Source organism: Phycomyces blakesleeanus (genome assembly GCF_001638985.1).
Source record: "Phycomyces blakesleeanus NRRL 1555(-) unplaced genomic scaffold PHYBLscaffold_8, whole genome shotgun sequence".
In the NCBI taxonomy this organism is placed as follows: Eukaryota; Fungi; Mucoromycota; class Mucoromycetes; order Mucorales; family Phycomycetaceae; genus Phycomyces; species Phycomyces blakesleeanus.
This window is the reverse complement of record NW_017265141.1, coordinates 1,350,811-1,370,916: the sequence shown is the minus strand read 5'-3', so window position 1 is coordinate 1,370,916 and position 20,106 is coordinate 1,350,811. Positions and strand designations below refer to the sequence as shown.

Here is a 20,106-nt window from a genome sequence, read left to right as displayed (position 1 = left end):
CCTTCGCCCCTGCGAAATTTATTTGCTAAAATTTAGGCACACATAATGTACAGTTTTGGCTGGTAGATTGGTATTTAAGTTTTACTATGCGTTATTTATAATAATAATGAGTTATTTTTTGTTTAATTGAAACAAGTTTGTAATGATTTAATTCGTTTTCATGCCCTCAGCGAATACTTTCTCTTGGTTTATATTTGAGATCGACCATTTTCTAAAAAGCTTCTTTTATTGCCATCAGATAATCAGAAAAGTTCTGTCACCAAACTTACACAAGGCGAGTGAGTGAGTATATATACTCTTTCTTTCCTTCTTATAGTACAATTCGTCATCATTATTAAATGGGAAATTAATCCAGATGTGGATCAGGTAAATTAATGGATTTATTAAATCCTCTTAAGGACTATTTCAAGGTTTACAGTGACTGTAACACCAAGGGATATTTGGGTTAGAGTAGCAAGAATAGGTTCCTTGATACCCAGAGTCGCCTTAATAGGCATCTTAATATAAATTATTCCCTTTGTTTGGTCTACAGAGGGGATTATGTCTTGCTTATCTTCTCCGGAAATATTTATGACATTTTTTCTTTCTCTATGCTGAATCTCTAGGTTTCTTGCAAGATAATAAATTGCAAGAGATTGTGCATTTTCTGTTGTATCGTGAGTAGCTACGAAGAAGATTCAGACATTGCTCTAAGCTAATAGTTAAATATTACCAAGGACTCGTTATTTAAAGTCTGCAATCGCCCTGTAAATCGACTAGCTTTACCTGGAAGAGTAAAGTCATTCATGTGATCTGTACAAAGCCATCTCATTTTGAGCAAGTAAAAAAAAAGTTCTTGTAACTCTACAATACTGATCCCACAGCACGGAAAAGACAAAACAGAATATTTGAATTCAAAAGGACATATGAGCAAGTCCAACTCTTATTAAGTGATCTCACAAGTCAATCTATCAAAGAGTTCAGAGTAAAGTTTATCAGCCAGCCTTTCTTAGACAGACCCACAGATAATGCTGCTACTGCGTGCATATTAAATGCCAATAAGATTGATAGAAATACTTCGAACAATAATGCCCCAAAATGATGGTGTAATTATTGGCAATAACATCATTAATTGTACTCATACTATGTTCTCTATCGTCACAGATTCTGCATTCACATCAAAAGAGTGAACAAGGTAAGTTTGAACAAAGAAAATAAAAAGGTATTTGTTAATTATGGTGCGATCGGAGATAACTATCTAAGTTTTTGGGTATTTTTTAAAAGTTTATAACTTTTGCAAAACTTAAGTTAATATAATTCTGAACTCTTAATTCGATAGATATGATCATTATCTATAGAATTAAGAGTTTACAATTGCTCTAACTACTCTGAATAAAAAGTCTTAGACTTTCAAAGTTGGGATGTATTGGCCTATTTACAACGGAGTTTACCCGGTTTTTACGATATTGAAACAAGTTAAATGGCTGTCACTGACGGACATTAAATATAATTTCTTAAAAAGGCAAATCACGTGCGTGTGACTTTGACTTTTATTGCGTACCTTTTATTATTTTGGTCTTCCTCAAGTGTTACTACTCAAGCTTAACACACTTATATTTAAAACACTCTAAAATGTTTCGTCCAAAAAAGAGATCAACAATGGCAAAGAAAATAAACAGATCGGCTAGTAGTGGAGCTTTTATTAAAAAAATACAATTGGAAAATGAAGATTATGTGGACTTGGAGTTTGACCATGAAGACGATATTGTTTTGGACGACAGAGAGCTCCAGGGAATGTCAGAAGAAGTTACTTCAGCTGCATATACAAACCAGCTGCTGAAATGGCATGAAGGTGCTGATAAGTCGCTTCGTGGAACTTATCAGAAAAATTCGCGAACAACTGAATGGAGAAAAAGAAAAGCAGATAATGATGCTTCAAATACGCAAGGAAGCTACCGTCTTACAGATAAAGGCTTCTTTATTAAAGTTCAAAAAGAGGCTCCAATTGAATTAAAAGAATCTATTGATAGTGAATTGGAGAACATACAGATTGACAAAATTGCTGTGCTTAAACTTGCACATGAAGATGTTAAGAAAGAGATTTTCCCTTATACTCGCGCAGGTCCTTCTTCTCAGTCAGTTGATGCTTTTGAACTCTGTAAGCTTAAATCAGTTGAATGCTACCTTCGATACAGAATATCAGGCGCCAAAACTATGGAAGCTTCAGAGAAAGCATCGATGGAAATATGGCTTCACAAAAACACTTATCGTCCAGCTGCTATAAGAAAGTATGCCAAAGAGTATGTTGATTTCCGTTCAATTGCCTTACACCAACAAGGAAAATATTTGAGAAGACATTCTTTATTTTCGGATGAAGATATAAAGTCTACTATCTGTAAATGGATTCAGAACCAGAGACCAGAAAATCGAAGTCTTATCGAAGTGAAGAAGTACATTGATGGAGATATTTTGCCAAGAAAGCTTGGTATACCTGGAAATACTTCCACAAGTACAATCTGGAAGTACCTTCATGAATGGGGTTATGTGTTTAGAAAGAACTCTAAAGACATTTATTACGACGGTCATGAAAGAGAGGATGTGATTGCATACCGTCAGAAATGGGCAAAAAGAATGATGGTGTACAAGAAGAAAATGGCAACTTTTTCTGAAAATGAAGAAACTGTAGTTTTGCCAGTACTTAGATCCGATGAAATAGAGCATGTTCTTGTTACTCACGATGAATCGACATTCTACGCAAACGATGGGAAAGATACCATGCGGCTAATGGAAGATGAAAATCCTATCCGTAAGAAAGGTCCAGGAATGTCTCTCATGATCAGTGAGTTCAAGTGCGTATGCCACGGAACAATGGCTAGAGGGGCATGGTCGTCACGAGAGGTATTCCGCCCTGGGGCCGACAGAGATGGGTACTGGACGAGTGCGGATATGTTGAAGCAATTGAAAAACAATGTTATTCCTCTTTTTGAATTGATTCACCCAGGGTGCAAGGCCGTCTTTTCATTTGACCAAAGCACAAATCACAAAGCGTATGGTCAAAATGCTTTGATCTCAAGCAAAATGAATCTAAATGACAAAGAGATTGAAGACGACGATCCTTGTTCTTTGCGGGATACAGTATTTGTCCGGAATGGTGTAGAGGAAGTACAATCAATGTACTACGAGAAGGATGAATGGTTTGCAAAGAAAAGTGGACAATGGGTCCAAAATAAGGTTAAATATGTTAAAGGCGTCCGTCATATTCTGGAGGAGCGTGGTTTGTGGCTTGAGAAGGATCCGTATAATCCTATTAAGAAATGGCGACTAGACTGTAAGAGTAAAGACGCCTCTGAAGATAGCAAGTGCTGTGCACATCATTTTCTGGCTTCACAACCAGATTTTATGTCACAGAAAACTGCTCTTCATGAGGCTGTCGAAGACTCTGGTCATATATTTGAACTTTACCCTAAGTTCCATTGCGAATGCAATTGGATTGAGAGGTATTGGGGTGCCGCAAAGCGTGAAGCTAGCCTCCAGTGTGACTATACGTATAAGTCCCTGGATAAGAATATCCATACTTTGCTGGATCACGCTGGTAAGCTTCCAAATATCCGCCGGTATTACAACCGCTCGTGGCGCTACATTGAGGCATACAGCCAAGAGATGAACGTGAAAGAAGCCAATGATGTTGTAAAAAAATTTACAAAAAAAAAATATACTTCTCATCGCCGTGATGAAGGAAGAGAATAGAATTTTTATCTGTACTTTCTTTATTTTTTATTATTTTTGCTTATAAATTATCTTTATCTCTAATTATTATTTTATTAAATATATCAATTCTACTTTTGTGCTTATTCTTTACGTTTTGAGTGCTAAATATCATTGAATTTTGATTTTTTTTAAAGGTTGTCGGATATTAAATCATAATTGGCTGGCGGAGTTTTTCAGGAGAAAATTGAAACAAATCCAAAAACATTGATACCTATCTCCGATTGCACCATACCAATTATTTGGGACAGTCTTACAAAAGAAACAAAAGATTTTTATCATTTATAATTCAGCCGCATATTTGACAGCGCCTCACAAGCCAAAGATGTAGGTCATTAACCAATAGAAGATAAAAGACGTTTGGGCTATAGGAATGGAGTTTTTAGAGAACAATCATAACTTTAATGATGCGGAAGGAATGATGGAATACAGGTCGAGTACTGTTAGTAAATGGAGTAAAAGAGCAAAACCAAGATCGATTTCACGCACAATCATTAAAATAAGCTATCCAATCAATAAATTTTACGAACAAATCGTAAAAAAAAACTTAAATAATATATACGCCTCTAAAAAAAGATATGTATATATCCCTATCATTCATTCAGATTTTATTTCTTCAAGGTTAATATAATAAGATTTTTTTTTCAGTAAAAAGGTCAAATATAAAAATTCTCGATTCAGGTATATAGAAAGTAACAAGGATTATGACTTTCGGTTCTTTGTTATAGATTTCAAAGGCTTAGACTAGTTATATATTATAAGCTTCAAATATATTCGTTGGTATATCATAAAAACCAAGTACACACATAGTATGTAGCAGTTTTTGAATACACAGCAAAACACGTATATGCTGTACATGGCTGCTCTTTTTGTTGTTCCGTATTTATTTTTTTGCGACATCAACTGATTTTGACCTGATCACACAACCACACAGGTGTGATAAAAGAGAAGAGAAGAGAAGAGAAGAGAAGAGAAGAGAGAAATTGGTTATTTTAATATAGGCCTTGGGGTTAATATTTAGACAGTTTCAGGAGAAGCTACATATTTCAAATACAAGAGGTTATGTTCAAAAAGTCAAAAAAAATAAAGTGTATGATCCCTGAACGTCATTGAGAGTGCCAAGTTTAAATATAAATGAACAGCTTGAAACAGAAAAAGGCAGAATCAGATAAACCTGTATACAACTCCCTATAGAACAAACAATAAAGACAATAGTAAAACGGTTAAACATTATATAAAATAGGTACAAATCGATTGTCCAAAAAATACATTTTCTGGCAGGAGATGCTTGCAGAGAATATTTTACGCGCCTTTATATAATATATATCAATTAACTAGAATAAATAATATAATATAATGTAATATTAAAATTTTGGTTTGTGCAGGTACTTATGTAGACTTATTAAAAGGTTTTGTTGCTGCTGCTGTTGCTGCTTATAATAAATTGATCCGACTATGTATCTATTAAAAAGCTCAAGAGCTATAGCTGTATATATATATTATCACTCGAATAAAATAAGATGGAATATTAAAGGTTTGAGAAAAATGAAATCTTGAAAAATAAATTGAAACCTTTAATTGATTATTCAGGTATATCGTGCAAAAATGCACTGGTCATATAATATCAGTATATAGAGCTCTAATGGGTATGATGAATATTCCAAGTCTCATATGCCAAGTTAACTTCTCATTCATTTAAATCCAATATATATATATATAAGACAATGTGGCTGTTCCATCTTTCGGGAGTACATGCAAGGTGCCTAAAATCAAGGAGTCATAGTAGCTTCTGATTGAGAGAAAACCAGAAGAGCTGAACTGCTAAATGGATATCCCGTTAACCTTATTAAACATTTGTTAATATAAGCAGGTCATAAACCGGCTTCTAGACCTTCATTATGTACTTAATTAATTGGCTTAGCCAGCAGTGTGTTTCTTCAGTAGAAACACAATATAAGAAACCGTAGTCACTGCATGGGTTCAACGGATAAATTATCGGCACTTTTCTCTTTCTCCTCTATCCCCCCTTTTTTATAACAATAACCATAGCTTCACACCACTTGATATTTACCTAGCTAATTTTATCAATATATATATTATCATAGATATAAAATCCTGAAAAAAAGCTTCTTTATTATTTCCTTCCAGTTTTTATAATCATTAATTCAAACATGAGTAGCTACCAGCTAAGCGGATATACAGGGCTTACCCTGAATCAGCTCCAGGTGTTGTACAGCAAATACTTGGTCCCAACTCTCAAAGACAAAGCCAAATCTACAACCATAGCGTCCGCTGTAGCTCTGCTATTAGGGTATCTAGCATTTAAAAAAATACAAGAACCACCACACGAAATCCGACACCTCCCACACATCTCTTATTTTACAATGTTGAGATCAATACTGCAAGGTGAACCGACATCATCTTTGAGTAAACGTCTCGTTATCCCCATAATATCTTGCCCAGAGAACAACGGATTATATGCGGTATGTAGAGCCACAGAACAGTAATATTTATACAATGGTATAATAACCAATTCTTGGTTTTAGCGCATAAACGGTCTTGGATGGACAGTACATGTAGCCAGTCCTGAAGCCAACAAAAAGATGTTGATGCGAACTGACATCTTTCCAAAGTCAGACCCGCTTCCTGGAACAGACGGGACTTTGGCCAGCCGTTTCTTGCGTGGTCCAAATGTCTTATTATTGAATGGAGCCAGCTGGAAAACCCAACGCAAACTGATGAATCCAGCATTTCATCAGTCTATTCCAGTAAACATGTTTGGAGGATTGGTCCAAAGATTATTCTCAGTAATGGAAAACGAGACGGGGCCTATTAATGTTACCAATCTTATGATGCGTTGGACGTTGGATGTTATTGGACAGGCAGGATTTGGTAAGAATATTTATAAAGGGCTGCACACACAAAAAGGCATATGTAGTCTTATGTATCTCCAATACAACAGACTTCGATTTCCATGCAACCGATGAGCCTGAAAATGAATGGGTTCAGGTCTACAACAGCATATCAAAGGGAATGGGAAAACCATTGTGGTTCTTTTTCCCTGTGCTTGACAGAAAGTTCCTATGGCTGTTTCCTGAGCGAAGGAAGTCTCATAAAAGTCTTGATCGCTTTTTGGAGATGCTTGATGGTGTGATTGTCAAGAAACGCAAAGCACTAAAAGAAAATAAGCGAAACCCTAGCATGAAAGATAACGAAAAGGATCTATTGACCCTTATGCTCGAAGGCTCACAGACTGGAGGAGCTGCCCTGACCGACAGAGAGCTTCAGGTGAGATATATATATATATATTTTAAAATAAGAAGAACCTTAAAATTTATGTTGGTGGTAATATTAAATATCCCTTTTTTAGAGCAATCTATGCATCTTCTTTTTTGCGGGACATGACACGACAGCAAATGCACTGTCTTTTATAATCTACTTCTTTGCAAAGTATCCAAAAATTCAACAAAGAGCAAGAGAAGAAGCCCACAAAATTCTTGGGGATGCACCACAAGATGTGATACCGACTGTAGAAGAAACAAAAGATATGACATATATCAATATGGTCATCAAAGAGACTCTCCGTATCAAAGGCCCTGTTACAGCCATTCCTGCTCGTCGAGCAGCGGAAGATACCGAACTCGAAGGTGTTTTTATTCCTAAAGGCACATTGCTCACTTCTGATATATACAACATGCACCACAATCCCAAGATCTGGAATGACCCCGAGACCTTTGACCCTGAACGCTTTAAAGCAGGAGGCGAAGCTGATATGCTAGCAAGTAGTGGAATGCCTTGGATGCCATTTGGCGGTGGTTCTAGATTATGTATCGGAATGAACTTTAGTTTAGCTGAGCAGCGGGTGATGATTTCCATGCTACGTAAGTTGCATTAATAAGAATGATGATGATCTCAACAATATAAATCTAATGCGTTGTTGTAGTGCGTAAATATACATGGAGACTCCCAGAGGACTCAATCCACAAAGATGAACTTCGTACCAACAATATCGGAATCATGTCAGCAAAGATTCTTGACATTATATTTGAAAAAATATATTAAACTAGTGCTTCTATTATTTTTATATACATAAATCTTCATACTTTTGTTCTTCAGTTCTTTAATGATTTATTGTAGGAAATAAGAAGTTTATTAATCCCAGGCACAGTTGATTGCCAATCTGTTGTATGTATGAATTTAAAGGACTATAGGATAAACCAATGGATAAAACAAAGAGTCAAATCTTGCAGGATTTTATTAAATATTATCAAACTCAAATTCAACCCCGACACTACGATTTTGATATGGAAAATGTATTAAATGGAAAGTCTGATTGTTTTAATAATGACACATGGTGGGTTGGTTATGTGGTGCAAATGTCCAACTCGGTGACAAGAAAATGAATACGGGTAGAAAGACAATTTTATTAAGAAACAAGTAAAAAGAGCTATTTAACTACTCCGGGCCATTTCTACAGATACGTCACTACTTCGAAGTTCACTGCGATGAACGATACAAGAAACACCGGTGGATAAGATTTACCGTGTCAATAAAAACCCCAGACTACAGTGTTCTTTTTTTTTACGTTTCTTGGATCAGAAAATTGGAATGCGTGACTTGTACTAGAATTGAATATTAATATCTGGTGCGAACCTGGTGTCAACCTGGCACAAACCGGGTATGTGCCAGAAGTCTACACTAGCCGATAAAAGATCCCTCTTGTCACTGATCAAATGATCCATGTTGTTTTATCCAACAAGCAAACAAACAAACAAACAAGCAAACAAACAAGCAAACAAATATAAGAGCACTTTCAATATTAAAAGGAGTACTATAGCAAACATACCAAGAAATTCAAGAAACACTCATATCAGAGAGTTAAATACACATAGTTCTTTTCATATTCAATATGAGATAGAGGAGATTAGGCGCGATATTTCAAGGGATTCATAATGGATCATGGCAATTCTTATGGAATGATATACACTACTTTTTTGGCTTAATGATAAAAATAGAGTTGCTCTTTTCATCTTTGTTGGTGTGAAAAGAAAATAGATTTTGAGACCTATACATACTAGAAGGTTTGTTTATTGTTTTAAGCGCATAAGTAACTTCTCCAAGGAACTTGACACACTACATTTTGACTAAATTATTCACATACAATTATAAGGATAATCTCACTGAAAGGATCAAATAATATATAAGAAAGGTAAAGATGTCCAACTGTTAAGATTGGTTTCTCCATTCTGTAACTCTTCTTCCTTGCTGTAAAGATAAACAACTACTTCTTTGGATATTCTAAAAATAATTTTGTGTGAAAATATAGTAATAGGGAGCCAAAATTTAGCTTATAATCGCAACAGCCAGTCTTTCCGGAATGCCAGAATATACCCGGACATTCCTATTGGCTGGTGATTTTTAATACATCATACATAATAGCATATTAAAAATAGTTCCTTTTTTATCTTATTTTCTTCTTATATTATTATGCCACTTGGCTTACTGCATCTAATAAAATCTAAATTCTTCAAATGTTTGTCTTGGCGTATGTCCAAGAAGTACGAGAGTTTTTATCAAATGTGTAACATAGCTTAAATATATATACAGAAAAGAAAACCTTTGGAAAGTTTGACGTATTATGATTGTACCCTTGAAAATCAGAGACCATCTTTAGGAAACCGAAAAAAATAATAATTTTATACGAAACCGTTTGCTACATATGTGTTTGATATTACAGGATACAAAGTTTCCTTTTTTTTTGGGGTAGTAACCTGATTGTTGATCTCAAATGTTACACATAGATCGATATACCAAGCCTTAAATTTTTCAAAGGCACATTGATAGAATACTTATTGGATCAATTGAAGACATGATAATTGAATAAAATCTAGAGGTACTTTTGATAAAACCTTTAAAGGCTTCTTTAAATTTAACGAAGATTTGGAGATATTAAAGTCAATACATTGATAAATAAATTATTCGCATATCAATTCTTTTTGTTTAAATAATAATAAAGTGTATGATTTTGTCTACAGACTTTCAAGTATTTCGCCTTTACATCCTTAATAATTATTTTTTACCAATACGCTCTGTAATTAGTGATTGACATGCCTCTGTCAATTGCATCAATTAATGTTATTATACTGGATATTCTATTATTGAATAGACTTTAAAATGCATAAATTATATATATGGCTGTACATCAGACATTAATCAGGAACGTTTATTGCATGCGAAGAAAAAAAAACATTTTGAGCTTATAGCGGTTTTCCAACAGGAATCCGGAACCTTTTCAGCCACCTCCTACTATTCGATCAGTTTAACTTTACGGGATTGTGTTAATCAAATGCATGTTTCATAGTTAATATAAGCATTGAGTTGTGTAGAGACTACGGGCGTTTAGTTTAAAAGAGGAGAATTAGTTTAGACAGCCAAATGAGTGGCTAGATACTTGAGCTTGAGAAAGTTATCCTTTATTCAATAGAAGTTTGAATGGTATTTATACCGATTGAACTTGATACTAGATGTAGATATTTTGTTATAGCGCGCGCAAGTCTACGTATGATACTACAACAAAAAGAGAACAAAACAAAGGTACAAACGATAGAAACGCTAAACTTGTGATTATACAAGTACACAAGCTGAGCCTCACCCTTTGACACAGCAGCTCACAATAATCGAAACCTTTTATTTTTATTTTATTTATTGGTCGGCTACAGTACAGAGTACTGAACGATTAGATATCTATACTTGAAAATAAAATCAATTAGAAGACTAGAAAGCCTACTCCAAGAAATGCCCTATCACCACGAGTGCCTTGGGTTCTATTATTCCTAGAGGAAAAGGTTACTTATTTATAATACACAATAATAGAAAATCCAGATACCAGAAAACATATCAAATACATAAACTCGCATGTGGGTATATTTTGTAACATTTTACTCAGCAATTTGTAATACATAAGTTGCATATTTAGAAAATGCTAATTCGATCTCGTATAACATTTATGCTACAAAAAGTGGTGTCTCTTAAATAAATCAAAAAAAAATTAGTAGACACTGAATGAAATATGCTTTGTGAGTGTCAAAATAAATTAATAGAGTGTAAAGTCAGGAACTGATCGTAATGCCTTGATTTGAATAGATATATATCTAATAATACTTACCTTCAATACATAGTCTAAACAAGAGGTGCTCTTGAATTTTGACGGGTGCATTGTTTATCGGGTTGTCAAAATAGCTTCCCCAGGATTTCTTATAAATACCAGATCTTTGGCATCGGTAACAAATTCATCACCATCTTGATTCTCTTACACTTTAAACATGATTTCCAACCAAGTATCCGAGTGTGCCAAATTTACTCTGGGCTATATCAAAGACATATACATCAAATACTTTCTACCAACATTTCTTACCAACAAAAGGGGGCCTGCCATTGCCTCTGCTGCTGCTATTGTCTTGCTTTACATGGCCTATGACAAGCTATTTAGTCCACCTCGCGCCATTCGCCACATTCCCTATATCCCTTACTTCTCTTTCCTGAAATCTCTTTTACAGAGTACATCAATTGCAGAGCATAACGAAGCCTTTGTGTTTCCTATCATTAACCAAAAGAATACCAATGGAATATTTTCAGTAAGTAATCAACATATTATATATATATGTACTTTTTTTTATCAATAATTTCTAACAAAACCATTAGCATCCTGGCATATTCGGATGGGAAGTCGCTGTAGCTAACCCTGCAGCCATCAAGAAAATCATGCTAAAGATTGATGCATTTCCAAAGGCCGATGTCATACGTACAACAGAGCATACAATTATTTCTCGATTTTTGCGTGGGCCTAACCTTGTATTTTCGAATGGCTCTTCCTGGAAGACTCAGCGAAAGATTGCTAATCCAGCATTCCATCGATCCTTGCCGGTCAAGTTATTCGGAGACATGGCCAAAAAAATGTTTCAAGTTATGGACAAACAAGACAGTCTTGTGGATATAACAGATCTTATGGAACGATGGACTTTGGACGTTATAGGAGAAGCTGGCTTTGGTAAATATACTGCCATATAGGAAGCAACATTTTTTCTAATATCTTTCTATCCATACAACAGGATTCCGGTTTAATGCAGTTGAGGACCCCACTAACAATTGGGTCCAACTCTACAAGAATATAAGCAACGGAGTAAATGACCCGTTTTGGTTTTTCTTCACCAACCTGGAAACCAACTTCCTTTGGCTGTTCCCCAAAAGACAGAGAACCCATCGTGAGCTCGATACATTTCTAGAAATGCTTGATGATGTTATCGTTAAAAAACGAGCAGACATTGCATCAAACAATAAAAACCCCCATTTGCAAGAAAACGAGAAAGATCTTTTGACACTCCTGATTGAGGCTTCAAAAGAAGGATCTGGTAGTTTATCTGACCAGGAACTCATGGTAAAACTAAAAATGTCAAATTTCCTTGCAATATTTTAAACATCTGTCTAGAGCAATTTGTGTGCCTTTTTTGTAGCCGGACATGATACAACAGCAAATGCACTGTCTTTTACTATATACTATCTTGCCAAGAACCCTGATATTCAACAGAAAGCAAGAGAAGAGGCCATTAGTATTCTTGGCGAAGATCAGGATACAATCCCAACCATTGAGCAAACCAAAGAGATTGATTACATCAATATGGTAATTAAGGAAACTCTTCGTATGAACAGTCCTGCAGTTTCAGCTATTACTCGTATATCTACAGAAGATACCGAACTTGATGGTGTTTTTATTCCAAAGGGCGCATTAGTTGTGCCAGACATTTACGCCTTGCATCACAATCCCACTATTTGGCACAATCCTGAAGAATTTAATCCCGAGAGATTCGTACCTGGAGGAGAGGCTGAAAGATTATCTGGCGCCGGGATGTGCTGGATTCCATTTGGAAGTGGAGCTCGTCAATGTATCGGAATGAACTTTAGTTTAGCCGAACAACGCGTTATGTTATCCTTGATGTGTAAGTGTATCCGAAACTCAAGCAGATTTTATGTTAATACATGTAATTTTATTAGTGAGAAAATACACCTGGTCACTACCAGAAGACTCAATTCATAAGAACATGCTTCAGGCCACCAAGATCGGAGTTATGGTAGCCCATGACCTCAATATTGTCTTTAAGAGAAGATATTAAATACCACTATATACATAAAACTGCCAATCTTCTTAGGCTTGGTTTTACCATTGACCAGCTGTATACAATTATGAGTTTTAATAAAATATATTTGCAGTGAATATGTGTGCAAAAGATGTTCAAAATACAAAAATTCTGTAAACAAGGTAGCATGAATTGTTATCAAAGTCAAATTTTGAGCCCCCCTTTTTTTTATATCAAATAAGTTACTTTTCGTTTAACAGTAAGTCATATTAGCTTATCAATATAGTTGATATTACCTTGTAATTAGCAGTTACTTTACACATATTAAATATAAGTAATTAAAATCACAGAAAATTTATTATTTTATTTGGAAGAATATTATATTTTCTAGTTAGTTTTAATTTTTAATTTTTTTTTATAAACACTTGTATGGTGTTTGCAAATCCCTGCAGAAAAAAAGAATAACCGAGATCAGTCTTTCAATAGGTCATGTAAGGACTTACAAATTTATCCACTGAGGCGCACCGGAATTCAAGGAAACCTCGTTCCAGAGAGTCTTTCCAATTCTCTTTTTCAAAATATTCATCTTCGGTAAGAGTAGCCGCGTCTCCTGCTCCCTCAAGTTCAATGTCTTCTTTGGAGAAATTACGGTAATAGTTCTCAACAAATTCTACTTCATCTTCCTTCAGTTTTCGCATATTGTAGGTGGCATAATAAAACATAGAGTCTGGCTGTCTGTCGCTGTGGTACATATGGTACCACTTTCTTGTCACTACATCGTTTGAAAGGACGCTTTCTGATTTTCCATTCCTTTTCACTGGACCCGCCTTGTAACCGTTCATACTGACAACACAGATAAGATGGAGCTTAACGCAATTTTCTTCGTAAGTCTTGATCGAACTCAAAGGCAAAAAAATCTCTTTAACACTAAGGTCTAAGCTCTTGAGGTGCAGTCTGGAAATGTTGACTACGCTTGATCCATCGTCTGAAAGTGGATATGGTACAAGATCTACCCCGCTAAGATCCAATTTGGTGAGTTTCCCACATCTCTTGTTGAAGAAATCCAAATTTTCGGCACTAATAAATTCAGCGTTTACGGTTAATGACTCCAACGGAAACTGGGATCTGCTCAGCCCGAGGTCTATCGTGCACCCAGATGGGAGGATTATGTCCAATTCCTTCAGTTTCGGGCAAGTTCTAAGAAGCTGGTCTGGGCATTCGCATACAGCAGTCCCGATCTCCAAGCTTTCCAGTAAAGGAAATACACACATCTCTTCTGAAAACAGAACAAAATTCTCCATTTCTGTCAAGCCCACGCGTATTTCCTTGATGTCTTTAGGAACGTTTTTGAAAAAGTCACTCAATTGAAGCCCGTTTGTATAGGTCGCGACTTCATTAGGTGTAACATATGCAATGTGTGAATAGGTTACGCCAGCTTTCCGGAGAGATTCCATCAGTAGCTTGTTGAGTCTTGGACCATCAGTTCTTTCATAAACAACCAAGTATGTTGTATCCTTGGAAACCTCATCTTTGGCATCCTTGATCATGTGAATAATTTCATCGTTATGAAGCCTCTTCCTCTTAATATCATCCGGGAATGAGATATTAAAGTCTCCAAATTTTTTGTATTTGCGTAAGAAATAGTACATCCACCGGAAATCGATCAATGTGACACAGACACAGATCTCTATGACTTCTCTGCCTCGCTGAACTTTTTCTAGATATGGGATATCTTTTGCATGGAGCTGGGCTAAATTACAGGAAAGCATTATGGTCTTGAGATTGGGTAACCGGTCGGGGATTGCATCGACGTCTTGCAAGCTTACGGGGTACATATCCGGACGCAAGAGATTAAAGTCTTCCAAATCAGTCATTAAAGACAAAACGTCCAGAAGGTCTGACATTTTCTCTGATGACTCTCTGTAGCGTTCGTTGATAGTCAAGGACTTGATTTTGCTCCACGGTTTCCAGTCAATTCTTTTGTTAAAGCAATTGTCACCCTCAAAGTCGCACCCCAATATGATGGTTTGTAGGTTCTTGAAATGTTTTTGAAGTAATTCAACTTCCTTTATAGTAGGCTTGAGGTCAGCTGGAAATACCAGCTCCTTTACGTAACTATAATCCTTGTTCTGCCCTTCTTTGCTGCTGAGTACGTTGCATAGGCTTTTAAACGCTTCATCAGTTGTAGGCAGAATGACGCTCCAGAGACTCTTTGTAAAACCTTCGGCCCATGATTTGCAAACGGTGGTGCATGCTAATCTGTCTTCTTTAGAAAGAAAACTTCCTACCAAAAGAATGATCTCTAATGACAATTTTGATGCTGACATTATGTACAATTTCGAATAAGAAGAAAGAAACACGCGTGTAGTTGAAAGACTAAACTTGCGCGTAGAAGATAAACCAAGGACGGAGAAGCAAAGTCGACTGGCTACCTAATGGTCTCAGAGTTTCTGTACTTTACCCACTATCCACACAAGTGCTAAAAAATAATATGTAGAATTTAGACTATATAATATTATTATTTTGGAGTTATCCTTTGTAAGAATAAGAATAATGATTTAACAATGCTATTTATAGGCTACAATACGAAACCTTTTCAGGTCATTGATCATACCACGTATCCCATAAAGACATACACTTTAAATACTTGTATCATGACATCGTAACATTTAAGATTGTACATACTAAAAGTACATACTCAGCTCAGGCTGTCTTAAAATTCACTGAAAAGATCTGCATGGATTAGCTCTTCAAAATATATGAAAGCCAGCTACAGATGATTTATTTAGTGGTGTATCATAAGTTACCAAGTTGTTGGAAGATACTATTCTTTTTAATCAGATCAGAATATACCATGGCAATCCAATGACAAGGAGTTAGCTCATCAAGCCAATATATAATCCTGCTTTTGATAAGAAAGAGAAAGAAGGTAGAAGCAGGGGTAGGAGGGTGTGTAGTAGAAGAGACCAAACTACGAAAGTGAGATATTGAACGAGGGAAATTCAGTAAAAGATAGGCACGTCACGACCCTTCTTTAAGTTTTCCACAAACAGAAAAAAAAAAGAATAGGACATTGCTTACTAATGACAAGAGCAGAAGCAGAACACCACAAGGCCTTGGGTACCTTGAAACCACTTTGTGGTGAAACCTCATCAAATTGCTTTAGACTAATGGTCAAATTGTGCAGGAAACAAGCTTTTTTCAGAGCATAGATATGAGGATGCTATCAAAGAATATTCAACTGCCATTGTAAGAAAGACAATGTAACCATAAATCGTATACTTATAAAATATCAGATTAAAGACTCAACCGAACGTGTTTATTATACCAACCGAGCACTTTGCTATTCAAAGGTAAGGCTTAGCTAACTGAAAATTTAAGATGCTCATCTATTTGCAATGACAGCTCGGAAAATATGATGAAGTGACAAGAGATTGCCGAAAAGCCATTGAATTAGATGACACAACAGGTAAATAGTAAATAAATAAATAAGTAAATAAAACTTGGACCACAAGTATCAAGCAAACTCACAAGTTGGATTACTATAAAAAAACACTTATTTTATTATTCACTCCATATATATGTATATATTAATATTATTACTGTTAGTCAAGGCATATTATTTGGTACGTAATAAACTACTATATATATACAGAAAAGGTATTCTGAAATTTCTGAATACAAATTTAGTTGGGTCAAGCTCTGATTGAAAAGAAGCAGCATACAGAAGGTTAGTCCTTGTCCTTTGCGTTTAGTGGCAATACGGAATAACCGAACTAATTTGTGGTGAAACATAGCATTGAACAAACTTAAAACAGGTAATACATAATTTGTATAAACCCATTTCTTTGAGGTATAATATCTTCCTAGTAAATCTCTAATGGTTCTACCTTTAATTTTTGTCTTGCAGCTTACACACTAGCCATCCAGCAAAAAGTGAAATACGTAAATGACATTCTTCAGGCATTATTGATGGCACGGAAAAGAGTAAGTATTCTGTATTTGTGAATATCAGAGATTAAATATCGATTGGTAGAAATGGGATGATGAAGAGGCGGTTCGTCTCGAGCGCGAGTCTGAGCTGCTCCGATATGTTAAGGGCCTTATTGAAGCAGATCGACAAAGATTGCTTAAAGAGGCTGGGGATAATGAAGAAGCAAAGGAAGAAGCGGATTACTACACGGTAAGATTCCCCATGTTGCAAAACCACGATACTTAAATCATGATTAGGATGAACGACTCAGCAAGATTCAAATAGTCTTTGAACATTCGAAGGAAAATACAATGGTAATATTAAACTACAGTCAAAGATTACACCTTTAACATTTCAAAAATACAGAGAAGAGAAATACCTGATGCCTATCTCGACAAGATTTCATTTAATATAATGCATGACCCAGTATTTACACCTGGTAAGTAAATAATAATAATACTAATATCTGATAAAAGTTCTATTATTCAAACTTTATGTATACCATTTCATGCTTATGGATATTTCTGTTGCTTTTAGATGGTATCACCTATGAGCGTCAGTCACTTTTGGATCACTTTGAGAGAAATGGTCATTTTGATCCTATAACTCGTCGTTCTTGCACAGAAAACCAGCTTGTACCTAACCTTTCACTTCGAGAAGCTATCGAAGACTTTCTCAAGGAAAATGGGTGGGCGGCAGGTAAGAAAATAAGTAAAATAAAACAAATAATATTGAGGCTCTAATGCATGCTCTTTTTTTTTTCTTTTTGATTTTAGACTATTGATAAATGTATAATGAATGTCATAATAAGTAGTAATGAGGTTTTGGTATATCAAATATCGCACAACCGACTGGTTTATTTCCTTGTACTAGAGTATTCTCAAGAGTATATATATATATGTGTGTGTGTTTGTGTGGTTGTATGTTTGTTTCCTCGTTTGTGTATGGTGTAAAGTAGGGTCCTTCTTCAAACGGCATTGTAATTTCTTTAATCAGACTCATCCTTCTTAGCCTCACTCTCAATATTCTCTACCACTTTTTCCTGTGATTGACCTTCTTCAGAAGAGACCTCTGTCTTTAATTGGGCCATTTGCTCTTTCATCTTCTCCAATTCAATCTCAAGGATGCGGATCTTCACCTCTCTTTGAGACAAGCTGTTCTTTAAGTCTTCGTTTTCTTTGCGCAGCTCATGGTAGGCTTCTTGGTACTAATGAAGGATAAAGTTTTAGAAAACACCCACTTTTTTTTGGAAAATATATATTACGTCTTTTTCGTGCATAGTTGTGGTTGGGCTCTTGGCCTGCTGTTCTTCGACAGGAGCGGATGGAACAAACTCCTTCTTTTCCTTTACAGAGAAACCAGCCTCAAGGTCAATGAGCTTAGGGTTGGCGTTCTTGCCGCCAAACCATTCGTCAGCAGTAAGAGCGGGCTCGTCACCAATTGTGGGAGGGAAGATATCGGACTGGAATGCATCGGACTTGAGGAGAATTGAAGTTAATAAATATGTACATATACGTATATGAAACCAAAGAATATAGACACACCCACAAATACATACACACTCAAATAAAAGTAAAAGTAGTAACAGTAACAAAGAATATAAAAAAAACAAAAAAAGGAATTGTCTAAAGTCTATATATGTATATATTCTTACCTTTCGGGGAACAGTAAAAGAGATAGGTTCAATAAGAGTGGTTCCGACCTTGTAAGCCCTGGCAATCTCACAATCAGCCACATTCACACCACGCTTGGGCAAGAATCCCATGCCGCGTTGAGGATCTCCAGACTTGAACTCAGACAAGGGGAAGAGCTCATCATTCTCGTACTCGTAGTAGCGAATGTTACCATCACTTATAATAGCAACCAATTAATAAACAAACACACTAGCCTCACAGTGCAACCTTACCCTTTGCCAGCAAGGTAGAGCATCTTTGTGTCAGCATCATAGAAAGGCATCAGGACACCAGAAGAAGTATCGAGGAATTCTGTCTTGATAGGCTTGGAGAGGTCAGTGGTGTCCCACAGGTTGAGCTGACGATCGCTCATACGGGAAAACCCTGTGGTGGCTAAGCGATCAGTCTCACCCAACCAGACCACACGTGAGCCCTTGACACCTTGATGGCCAGGACCTTCCTGGACGATCTTATTACTGCGAACATCAAATACACGAAGCTTTTTGTCTCTGCATGTGGTAGCAAGGAGAGAACCGTTATAGTTCCATGCAAGTGACTGGATAATCTCGGTGTGTCCGGTGATTTGTTGTCTCTCAATACCCTTCTCAATATCCCACAGCTTAATGGTCAGATCTGTACTGGCAGAAGCCAGAACATTATCAGCCACAGGGTGGAATAGGACCTGACCAACTTTGCTAAAAAAAATGCGGAACAAACGAGATGAGTTTGTTTTCTGTGTTTACATCAGCTGATTTAGGGCACCACACACACACACACACTCTCTCTCTCTCTTTCCCACTCTACCCATTTTGTTTCTTTAATGTTCTTACCGGCCATGTCCAGAGAGTTTTGATACAGGAGCAACTTCCTCAAGATCTTCCTCATATACCTCTGGAATTGCCCAGATCATCACCTTGCCATCTTCAGCACCAGAAGCGATTACATAATCGTTGAAGGGGTTAAAGTCAGTGTCCAATACAGGACCGGTGTGGCCTCTGTACAACGGATAGTTATCCGGCAACTTGCCTATAAATGAACAAAATTAACGTTAAACCACTGCAATGTATATTTGTGCAATATTGTTCGATTTACTTACCCACGGTAGATAAGGGGATTACAGCGAAGGCTCCACCGCCCGAGGCATTCCAGTTAACAGACAAGAAGAGCTAGGTTGTGTTTATGAATAATTGTGTATTTTGTTGTGTAGATTTGTCTGCTTACAGGGTTCAGCTTGACCATGTTGGTGTCCCACGCGTTAGCACTGACACGAATATTATCATAACAGCCGTCTCTCTTGGCTGCACTGCCATAGACGTGACGATATTTTGAGGCACGGACGAAACGAGACATGGTATACTGTGGCCAATATGAGAAAAATGTTCATTTATGTATGTTTGCGGTTTAAGCTTACTTTTACTTTTTTATTGGGTTGCCAAGACAAGATGAGTAGACGAGAAACAAGAAAGACAAAGCCAGGAAAGAAAGAGGAAGTCTAAATCTCTATCAGTGTTTTTCAATGTCCTGCGCAGTTCAAAATCTGTTGCGTCTAGTAAAAATAGAATCTGCGACCAGTCAAGCATTCATT

General features: G+C 36.3%; 7 protein-coding genes across 7 annotated transcripts; 4 read left to right on the top strand and 3 right to left on the bottom strand.

The window, feature by feature from the left end:
* Positions 1 to 383: 383 nt before the first annotated feature.
* Positions 384 to 811, bottom strand: PHYBLDRAFT_144418 (CYP509 protein; the record flags this gene model as incomplete). Its single annotated transcript, XM_018431220.1, has 2 exons — positions 384 to 664; positions 766 to 811. 2 exons carry the CDS (start codon positions 809 to 811, stop codon positions 384 to 386), a joined length of 327 nt encoding a protein of 108 aa, XP_018293104.1.
* An 827-nt stretch (positions 812 to 1,638) lies between these two features.
* Positions 1,639 to 3,726, top strand: PHYBLDRAFT_167383 (hypothetical protein; the record flags this gene model as incomplete). Its single annotated transcript, XM_018435633.1, has 1 exon — positions 1,639 to 3,726. The coding sequence occupies one exon, from the start codon at positions 1,639 to 1,641 to the stop codon at positions 3,724 to 3,726; it is 2,088 nt and encodes a 695-aa protein (XP_018293103.1).
* Positions 3,727 to 6,290: 2,564 nt separating this feature from the next.
* On the top strand, positions 6,291 to 7,734 carry PHYBLDRAFT_88909 (CYP509 protein; the record flags this gene model as incomplete). The annotated part of the gene is made up of 4 exons (XM_018443702.1): positions 6,291 to 6,636; positions 6,707 to 7,032; positions 7,115 to 7,625; positions 7,688 to 7,734. Coding segments are annotated over 4 exons (1,230 nt in total), but the record flags the coding sequence as incomplete, so codon positions are not given.
* Positions 7,735 to 11,460: 3,726 nt separating this feature from the next.
* On the top strand, positions 11,461 to 12,908 carry PHYBLDRAFT_88929 (CYP509 protein; the record flags this gene model as incomplete). Its single annotated transcript, XM_018443703.1, has 4 exons — positions 11,461 to 11,791; positions 11,853 to 12,178; positions 12,230 to 12,737; positions 12,793 to 12,908. Coding segments are annotated over 4 exons (1,281 nt in total), but the record flags the coding sequence as incomplete, so codon positions are not given.
* Positions 12,909 to 13,354: 446 nt separating this feature from the next.
* PHYBLDRAFT_144414 (hypothetical protein) lies at positions 13,355 to 15,202 on the bottom strand (the record flags this gene model as incomplete). Its single annotated transcript, XM_018431219.1, has 1 exon — positions 13,355 to 15,202. The coding sequence occupies one exon, from the start codon at positions 15,200 to 15,202 to the stop codon at positions 13,355 to 13,357; it is 1,848 nt and encodes a 615-aa protein (XP_018293100.1).
* A 2,003-nt stretch (positions 15,203 to 17,205) lies between these two features.
* Positions 17,206 to 17,591, top strand: PHYBLDRAFT_111658 (hypothetical protein; the record flags this gene model as incomplete). The annotated part of the gene is made up of 2 exons (XM_018428225.1): positions 17,206 to 17,287; positions 17,386 to 17,591. Coding segments are annotated over 2 exons (288 nt in total), but the record flags the coding sequence as incomplete, so codon positions are not given.
* A 482-nt stretch (positions 17,592 to 18,073) lies between these two features.
* PHYBLDRAFT_111381 (hypothetical protein) lies at positions 18,074 to 19,871 on the bottom strand (the record flags this gene model as incomplete). Its single annotated transcript, XM_018428212.1, has 6 exons — positions 18,074 to 18,325; positions 18,503 to 18,698; positions 18,755 to 19,216; positions 19,352 to 19,547; positions 19,618 to 19,687; positions 19,743 to 19,871. 6 exons carry the CDS (start codon positions 19,869 to 19,871, stop codon positions 18,074 to 18,076), a joined length of 1,305 nt encoding a protein of 434 aa, XP_018293098.1.
* Between the last annotated feature and the right edge of the window lie 235 nt (positions 19,872 to 20,106).